Raw genomic sequence first — 10,129 nt, forward strand, 5'->3', positions numbered from 1 at the left:
AAATGGCCAGAAGTGGCGCTGTGGCTCAAGTGGCAGAGTGCTAGCCTTGAGCAAAAGGAAGCCAGGGACAGTGCTCAGGCCCTGAGTCCAAGGCCCAGGACTGGCCAAAAAAAAAAAAAAAAAAAAGATTATTTTGTTAGCTGGGTGCCAGTGGCTCACATCTGTAATCCTAGCTACTGAAGAGGATGAGATCTGAGGATCTTGGTTCAAAGCCAGCCTGGGCAGGAAAGTCCATGAGACTCTTTTCTCCAACTGGAAGTGGTGCTGTGGCTCAAAGTGGTAGGGTACTAGCCTTGACTGAAAGAGCTCAGGGATAGTGCCTGGGCCCTGAGGTCAAGCCCCATGACTGACCAAAAAGAAAAGATTATTTTGTTTAATGGAATCCCTGGAGTGTTTAAGTTCTGAACTCTGACTTCGCATGCTTGTTATTAGCTGCCTCATGAGTGTCCTTCAAAGTTTCCAACTCAGATTGGAAGTATAATACAGACATGCTCTAGAGCTGGGGGTGGAGATATAGGCTCAGTAAGTAGTAGTGCTTGTCTAGCAAGCATGAGGCCCCTAGCACCAGAAAAGAAAAGAAAAAAAGCTTTGAAAAAGTTAGGATGAGACATGCTGTAGATATCATACAGCATTTTCTGAGGGAAGTTAAACTTCCTACTATTTTTTGTAACAGTAGGCCCCTCATGGGGTAAACACGACAAAGCTACAGACTGGAGGGAAGGTGGAAGACACAATAACTGACAGGTGAATCCTGGAAAGCAGGAAGAAGCTAAGCTGGGATTTTTTAGAGTTCCCCAGGCCTCAACAGCTCATCCACATGGGATAGTGAAAGGAACAGCATTCTTGCTTCATTTTCTCCTGAGTGAGTTGAGTATTTCCTCTCCTTCCTCCCTCCATTTTTTCCAGTAACTATATCACCTCATTACCTAAGGATACTTTTCTCTTGCTGCCCCTCCTGACCTACTACTCTTAAAAGTAAAAGTGGACAGCTCTAATTCAAATGAGTAGGCATAACTTTTTAAATTAATTTATATTTTAAAAAGATGTCCATGTATGGACTTAGCTATTTTCAACATACAATAAATTTAGCAGATGAGTCACATGCCTGAAGGTTCATCAATGTCAGAACTTATCATACTTCTGGTAGAAAATATTACTCATGGCTCTCTACCTAATATGTGACCTTTCAACTCAGGATTTCTAGCATCTTTGGTTTCTCTGTTTAATTAATTAACTAACTAATCAATTAATTACAAATGCATGCTGGGAGCAGGGCCTCATGTTACTCTTGGCTTGTGTGCTTGGCTAGAACTCTACCACTTGAGCCACATCTCCAGTCTAGCTTTTTGCTGGTTAACTGGACATACAGTCTTGTGGACTTTTCTGCCCAGGCTGGCTTTGTACTGAGATTCTCTGGATCATAACCTCCTGAACAGCTAGGATTACAAGCATGAGCTACTGATGCGTGACCTATTTGAAAAGAAAAATATTATGACAATAGTACATGTAAGTTACTAAAAAACCGCCCAGGGCTGGGGATATGGCCTAGTGGAAAGAGCGCTTGCCTCGTAAACTTGAAGCCCTGGGTTCAATTCCCCAGCACCACATATACAGAAAACGGCCAGAAGTGGCGCTGTGACTCAAGTGGCAGAGTGCTAGCCTTGAGCAAAAAGAAGCCAGGGACAGTGCTCAGGCCCTGAGTCCAAGGCCCAGGACTGGCAAAAAATTAATTAATTAATTAATTTGAAAAAACTGCCCAATTGATTCAATTAATGAAATGAATATAGCTAGTAAATTATCTGAAAACTCTATTGATTGGTATTTCTTCATATCTGTGAAACCACAGAAACTGGTCAAAACTCACAAAGCTTAGAAAGGAATCAAAGACTTAGAACTTTAGGTTATACAGAATTTTAATTATTTGGATGAGAGAGTTTTAATTACTATTCCATTTCCTTAAAAATAAGCATAAATAAATATGCCTGGGAGTGTGGTTCAGTTGCAGAATGCTTGCCTCACATGTGTAAGGAAGGGCTCAGGGTTTGATCCCTAGCTCTGCAAAAATAGCTAGCCAACCACAAGAGTCATAAGAAAGAAAAAATAAAATAAAAACAACATGTAAATAGTAAGTATCCAGATATCCTATGAAATAAAATTCTCTGATTTAGGATTTTAAAGAGTTATGTAAATCAAAACCACGTCAATGTAACCTGAATTACACAAAAGAAGTCTTCATTTATAGCAGGGTAGAAGTGTGAGGGGTCCAAGTTTTGGTCTTGATTCTTCTGGAGAATTCAGTCACTTACCCTCACTTCCTCACCCTTGTCCTCCAGTCCATTTAACTGAAGACCATCAAAACTGATGACTTGGTCGCAGTGTGATCTAACTTGCCAGCAGTATTTTGAACCACGCACCATTCACCTTCACATATCTTGGGTCTTAGTCACATATAAACAGGCCAGGTATCCTCTATGTTTTATGCCTGATTTGCTCTGTACTTCCCTGAATGTGTGGCTTCTGGCCCTGCATTTCTCTTCTTCACAAAGTCCTTTCCTGTGTCTCCACTAAAGGTTTTACTCCTAGCTGCAGACACCTAATGAGACTTTTGTTACACTCCTACAGTACTCATCTTGCACTGTCTGGTGGTATTTCTATTTACTTGCTTTATTCTCCCCATAGTTTCAAAAGGCAGAGATGTATCTGGATACTCCTTTGTCAGCCTAGCACATGCCTCGGTCATGGAAGTTCTTCAATAGACGTTTGCTGCATAAATAAATAAGACACCCTTTGCTTAGTCCTGCATATCAAGATGTGCTATTTGGGGGCTGGGAATATGGCCTAGTGGTAGAGCGCTCGCCTCGTATACATGAAGCCCTGGGTTCGATTCCCTAGCACCACATACATAGAAAATGGCCAGAAGTGGCGCTGTGGCTCAAGTGGTAGAGTGCTAGCCTTGAGCAAAAAGAAGCCAGGGACAGTGCTCAGGCCCTGAGTCCAAGCCCAGGACTGGGAAAAAAAAAAAAAGATGTGCTATTTGGTATTCTGCTCAAGATGTACCTAAAAGCATTATGTTCTTCATCAAAAGGGAGCGCTTGAAAGAGAAGTGAGGCATGTATAGTCACCCTTTCCTCTTCCTCAGTCACATGCCCCGAAGTGACTGACATTTAGACGCAGAAGGCTATGTAGGTTCAGCAAGTATCTTTGGTATGACCATCTTTGCCAGATCCCTCTAGGAAGGACCAGGACAACACATCCATTCATCATATGACAGTGATACTGGCAATGAGGAGGTTCCCTGTGGTTTTGAAGAGACTACTGAGGGATCACATAGTGATTTGGTAAAAACCAGATCAGTTATTGGTAGGGACAATTGCATAGAAGAACCACACATACAGCCATATACTGACACAAAATGTCCCACTTACTAGCACAAATAACTTGTCATCATCCATTTAATGTTTTAATTAAAATTAAGAGCCAAAACCAAAACAAATGACAAGTATATATACAAGAAGTGTTTTTCTAAGGTCAATGACAAATTTACTCACCAATTACTTGCAGAAATTCTGTGTTGCTGATCTGTGAGTCACTGATGCTAAAAGTTTCCTCTTGCCTTACTTCGCCCAGCAAAAAACCTTCCTAAAAGTAAAAGAAAACAATTGCAGGCTAAATATAAAGACACTTTTACTAAAACTAAGAGGCATTAAGGACATATTACTTTATAATAATTTTAACAATAGCCCAAATAAGGTTGGCATGTAAACTACTATTTTTAAACCAATAAGTAAAGCAATCAGAGGTATATCAATTAATGAGATTGTTTGGGGAAAAAGAAGGTTTCAGAAGAAGACAAATATTATTTTCATCCTATCAAGGCTTTCCTGTTTTGAGTGAACTCATTGCTTAAGTCCTACTAATTCTCATAAGCAATGTAAAAAAAAAAGCTCAGGAAGCAGAAATATCCCAAGGTTGTTTCTTAAAACACCATGTAATTTCTTTCATTCTATTAAAAACCCACCTAATCATGAAAGGATAAAGAAGGCAACACAATGACAATTAAGTGCTGTTAGAGAGACTGGCACAGGGAATTATTTTAGCAAGTATACTTCTCTTTAATAAATGCAGAAGTCAGGAAAATGCCAGTGGCTCAATGTTCAAAGCAATCTGGGCAGACAAATCTATGAGACTTCTCCAATTAACCAGCAAAACTCCAGAAGTGAAGGTGTGGTTCAAGTAGTAGAGTACTAGCCATGAGTGAAAAGGCTAAGCAAGAACTATCTGTGAGTTCAGCCAGAGTACCAGCACATTTATTCATACATTCATACATACACACATACACACACTTAAATGCAGAAACTAATTTATTTGTAACTCTGGAGAATATCTATCACTAAATCAGTCTGTATTCAGCAAATTAACAACTGTTTGAATAGTTGCTGCTATACTCAGCACAAGCTCAGCTGGACAGGGCAAACTCTAGTGTCAAAATAACATTCCTGTAGAGAACATAGTAATAATAATCCATCCTGGAATCTCTCACCCTATATACTTGCGTGGTTGCCGGTTAATTGGAGATTGGATCTCCAGTCTGCCTGGGTTGGCTTAGAACTTCAACCCACCAGATCTTGGCCCTCCTGAGTAGTTACGACTACAGGTGTGAAGTACCTATACCTGGCTTTCCTTCCCTTACTTAACGTCTTTATACAAATGGTACATCAGAGAGGCTTTGCCAGTCCAACATAAGGCAAATTACATCTTCTGGGTTCTGTCCCCTTCACCTTGTCTTTCTTCTTAGATGTCTCACTACCATAATACAGAATTACAGAAGTAGATAGATGCCTATGTCCAGCTAAAATGTATGCTCTAGGAGAACAGGTACTTTGTGCTTGTTGCTGTTATCTTTGAACCTAGTCCAGTACCTAACATCTAACCAGATACTCAACAAATACTGGCTGAATAAATTGGCTGAAATAATGTTTTCCTGTATTATACTTTTCACTTCTAGGATGAGCCATCAAAACAGTTATAGAAGCTTCCTGGTTTAAAACATTTTCAGTTGGACTTATCAATTTGTGACCAGTGAGTGAAGACAGATGTTTTAAAGCTTCACTTTTCTGCATTTGATTTGGGTAGGGGGTTATGTCCTAAAATCTCCAACTATCACATTCAAAGTATGCCTCAAAATTGAATAATAGACTTCCTTTACAAAAGAATTTTTAGACCCTAAAAAGTAACCATGACAATCAGCCTGAGAAACACCAATAAGCTTGTCTTTGAAAAGCAGCTTTGTCTTGTAACAAGCAAACAACAACAACAAAAAACCCACCACTTCTAATCAAAGTGAAAAAAATCTAAATATTCTTATAGAAGTTTTGGGTTCTTTAGCTATAGCCTCATAGTTTCTACAGTCTAGGGTTTTCAGGACTAGAATTACAGATAAACAGCAAATGTTTAGTGTAAGTATATCCTAATTATTATATAACAATTGTGTTGTTTACTTCAAATTAAAGTGTAATTCAGTATTTTCCTAGTAACCATAACAATCCTCAATATGAGGTGAGATATAACTCATCAGTGACAATAAAAAATCAAAAAGAAGTTAAAAACCACTCTGAAGTTAAGTATAAATGTTTATCTACTGGTCTGGATTACCTGAGTAATTGTTACTTTATAGCAGTAGCAGGCAAACTACAGTGTGGGGCTAAATTAAGTCCAATGTCGGTAAATGTACAGCCTGCAAGATAAGTACAATTTCTACATGGCTGGAAAAAATAAAAATAGGCATAATATTTCATAAACTGTTAAATTTGCATAAAGTTCAAATTTCAGTGTCTATATGTAAACTTTATTAGGACTCAGCCACCTTCATACATGTTAATGTCTACCATACAGTTGTTTTCTCCATACAATGGCAGGGTTGAGTCGTTGCACAAGAGACCACAAGGCTCCCAAACCTCACACATGGTTACTTTTACTACCTAGCTCTTTGCACAATTTGCTAACCTTAAGTCTATAGAATGTGTAGTTTTATATTAAACTCTTACCTAGTCTAAACATGTATTATAAAGTTAAATTCTTGGTTTTTCAACTTCAAAATAGAAATTAAGCCAGGTGATGGTGGCTCATACCTATAATCCTACCTACTCAGGAGGATCTTGATTCAAAGCTAACCCAGGCAGACAAATCCTAAAGACTCTTACATCCAATTAACTAACAAAAAGCCAGAAATAGAGGTGTGGCTCAAACGGTAGAGCACCAGAATTGAGCAGAAAAAACTAATCGACAACAGGAGTTTAAGTCTCAGTGCCAGCACAAAAATAAACAAAGAAACAAAGAAATCAATAATTACTTTTATGTATCCCACATCTATAATTGTGTCAAGGTTAATGTACACAGGCATGGTCATACAAAACACAGTTGCAAACTACTGCATTTAAGGAAAATTTCCATGAAGTTTAGCACTATGCCTAGAACACAAGACATTAAAAGGATAGCTCTTAGTTACTAATAATCTAAACAAGCCAGGTACTAATGAATCACACCTGTAATCCTAGCTACTCAAAGAGGCTGAGATCTGAGGATAGCAGTTCAAAGCCCACCAGGGCAGTAAAATCCATGTAACTCTTATCTCCAATTAACCACCAGAAAGTCAGAAGTGGATCTGTAACTCAAAGTGGTAGAGGGCTAGCTTTGCCCGAAAGAGCTCAGGGACAGCAACTAGGTCTTGAGTTCAAGCCCTATGACAGACTAATAACAATAAAATAATTATCACCATCCAAACAATATGGCCATCTTACCACAATTTGTAAGAAAACAATTCACTTTTCAACAGGTGGATTCTTATTCTTACAACAGTCCTGCCCTAAACTATGATATGCAGGTTTTGCACCTAATACTGAGTCAAAAAGCATCACTGAACCCATATTCAGTGGTCCATGGACAGGAGGAGTATCACAAACCACCTATATTATTAAATGTCTCGCTACAATACTGAAGGCCAGGGTTGCCTTGGGAAAAAAAAAAAAAAACACAACACAACCTGTGCTGTATATATCCCTATCAATTTCTATCATCAACACTGAACAGGTGAAAGCATTATAACCACTCAATTTGCTAATGAAATCACCTCTCGTGAAATCAAATCCCGTGAAATTTTTATTGACGGTAGCTAAGACTGCTGACATAAAACTCAGTCCAGTTCTCAGCCTAATTTTGCTTTGTAATGACCACCACTCACACGCACTCATACACTCCGCACTTATTCAATGAACTCGAATCATTGCACTTTGCACCCTGTAGCGATGCCCATCAAATTGAGGACCCTCCTTCTCCCAATTCCATAGAGAATTTCCGATTAAAAAGGCAATCCGTAAGATAAAGATCCCCGAAACATCTTTGCTTCTCCCCTCCCCCCCCCCCCCATATGCGGCACTGTCACTTCCTTATTCCTCCGAGGAACTAAATATGCGACTTCCTCACGGAAACGCCAAGGGACCCCCGCACCCAGGAAAACACAAGCACGCGTGGTGACAGCCTGGCTTCCCCCCCAGCACGCCAGAACCACTGGGAGGGCCGGCGGGCACCACGCTCCAAGCAAGCCCAGCCCCTGGCGAGGCTCCGTCCCGACCCCGGGCGGCGGGCGCCCCTCGGAGGCGCGGAAGCCTGGTTCTCAGGGAGGGGCCGGCGCAGCTTCCGTCGGGCCACCGCTGACACTGCGCGGGGGGGGGGGTCCGGGCGGGGCAGGCTGGCTGGACCCGGAGCCGCGGTCCCGGGACAGCCGGCGGCGGAAGGCGCCGAGAGGCCCACCGGGGGACCTGGGAGCCGGCCGGGGGCGGGAGCCGCTGGGGTCACCGTCTCGTCGGGCCGAACTGGGAGCTGTCCCGGGCTGGCCGCGGGCGCCCGCCCCAGGTGGAGGCTGAGGGCCTCCACGGCCGCGGCAGGGGGCCCGGCACCTACGTGGTCCGCGTTGCTGTTGGCGCTGTGGAAACACACAGCGCTGAAGGTGTAGCCCGAAATGGAAGCCGCCATGATGGAAAGCTCCAACTCCCCCATCATGCCCCGCGCGGGACGCACGGCCTTCCGTCCGCCCCGCCGCCGGGCATTGTGGGAAATGGAGTCCGTGGAGGGAGGCGTGGCGTGCCTGTGTCCAGAGCCGAGGACTGCTCTGCCAGCGCTGGAATGGTGCTCCTTTTTCTATTTCCCCCTACTACTAAAATAAAGCTTTGAGAAAAAAACGTAACGGCCACAGAAAGCAAGCTAGCTAGTGTTTGCCAAGGGCCATGAGGAGCAGGTGTGCTGGAGCCCTGTAGTCTGGCCACTTTCTTCACCCAAGGTGGCTTTGCTTTTCTTCCCCTTCCCCAGCGAACGTCCACCTGAGCCACTCTAATCAGCATCCTAGAAGCTCCTCTCAGTCGCAGGCTCAGCCTCTGCTCCTCGGGGACACATCTTTTGACAACCTCAGATTTTTATTTAGTGCCACCTTTCTTTGTCACCCAAACCAAAATTACAGCCTCCTCCATACTCTCAACTTCCCTGCGTCACTTTACCTCTATCACCTTCTGCGTCATTTCTATTTTATTCATTTATCTTGTCTGATTGCCTTTTTTTCTGAACTTTGATTTGCTTACCAATGCATCTCCATCATCTGAGAAAATGCCACGCATGTAGACACTGCCCAGTACATAGTTGGGGAGCAAATGTTGTGTGAAAAGGTAGGAGGGTCCCAGGGAAGATGGCATTGTCCATCAACAGGTTGCTGTGGGGGGGGATGGACATAGAAGAAACTGATAAAACTCGTAAGCTTGGTAATAAGGAAATGTCTTGAGTATCCAGCCGAGAAACACTTGGTGATACAGCAGATAAAGATGAAAGTAATCCAGATGTACTGGCAACAATGGAGGACAGGAGTAAGAGGATGGGGAGAGAAGAGTAGCTGCAGAGAGATTCTCGACTTCAGGTAAAGAGGACTGGGATGAATTTTTTTTTGGACTCAGTAGTGAGTGTTTCATGATGTCATACTCGCTCTTAACTGACTTTCCCATGAAAACCTTCAGCAACACATTGTATTGATAGAGCAGGCCTTGTGTGTAGTGGTTCCACTTGAAGGCCTTAAAGATTTCTTGATTTCTATTCTTAGCTCCAGCACTTACAATGTGATCGTGGACAACTTTTCTGTGCTCTGGTTTGGTTATTTGAAATCTCCTGTGGCTGCCTTCAGGAGTAACTGAGAGAATATATCATATTTTTAGCTCTAATTTCAATTGTTATGAAATAGTTTGAAAGATAAGGAACCAATAGGCATTGATAAGACCTCCAAATAGATCAGTACAATATTGTTAAATGAAGATGCTAGAAGCCAAGTATGTTAATGCACATCTGTAATCCCAGATACTTGAGTGGTAGAAGTTGTGGGAGCACTAGTTGGGAGGGATTTGGAGCACTTTGAACTTGTGATTTTTTTATTAGAGATGGTCAATCTGTAATAAAAATGGTATCTAACATTTCCTGAACCCTTACTCTATGTCATTCTCCATTCTAACTCTCTATCTGTACAATGAATGGACTTAATCTGACAACTCTCAGAAGTAGATTCATTTAGAACCCACAAGCTGGGCACTGATGGCTCATGACTATAATTCTAGCCGGGCTGGGAATATTGCCTAGTGGCAAGAGTGCTTGCCTCCTACACATGAAGCTCTTGGTTCAATTCCCCAGCACCACATATATGGAAAACAGCCAGAAGTGGCGCTGTGGCTCAGGTAGCAGAGTGCTAGCCTTGAGCGGGAAGAAGCCAGGGATGGTGCTCAGGCCCTGAGTCCAAGGCCCAGGACTGGCCTAAATAAATAAATAAATAATTTAAAAAAATATATATATAATTCTAGCCACTCAGGAGGTTGAGATCTGAGGATTGTGGTTCAAAGCTAGCCAAGGTAGTAAGGTCCATGAGAGTCTAATTTTCAATTAACCACTCTAAAGCTAGAAGTGGAGCTGTGGCTCAAGTGGTCGAACATTAGCTTTGAGTGAAAAGCCAAGGGACAGCAACCCAGGCCCCAGGGTGCTAATAGCTGCAGAGTCAAGAAAAGGAAAACTCTGCATTTGACCCTGGACTTTGGCCATCGAGAAGTGCTTC

At 42.3% G+C, this 10,129-nt stretch overlaps 1 protein-coding gene across 1 annotated transcript in view; it reads right to left on the reverse strand.

Annotated features, from left to right (window-relative positions):
- Abraxas2 (abraxas 2, BRISC complex subunit) overlaps window positions 1-8,055 on the reverse strand; it is a 30,573-nt gene extending 22,518 nt beyond the window's left edge. The window contains exons 1-2 of the mRNA XM_048338057.1: window positions 7,957-8,055; window positions 3,549-3,639 (exon numbers count right to left, since the gene is read on the reverse strand). Coding sequence (XP_048194014.1) covers window positions 3,549-3,639; window positions 7,957-8,055 — 190 coding nt within the window. The remainder of the gene's footprint in view (window positions 1-3,548; window positions 3,640-7,956) is intronic.
- Between the last annotated feature and the right edge of the window lie 2,074 nt (window positions 8,056-10,129).

The sequence above is a fragment of the Perognathus longimembris genome, chromosome 2 (genome assembly GCF_023159225.1).
Source record: "Perognathus longimembris pacificus isolate PPM17 chromosome 2, ASM2315922v1, whole genome shotgun sequence".
Classification (NCBI taxonomy): domain Eukaryota; kingdom Metazoa; phylum Chordata; class Mammalia; order Rodentia; family Heteromyidae; genus Perognathus; species Perognathus longimembris.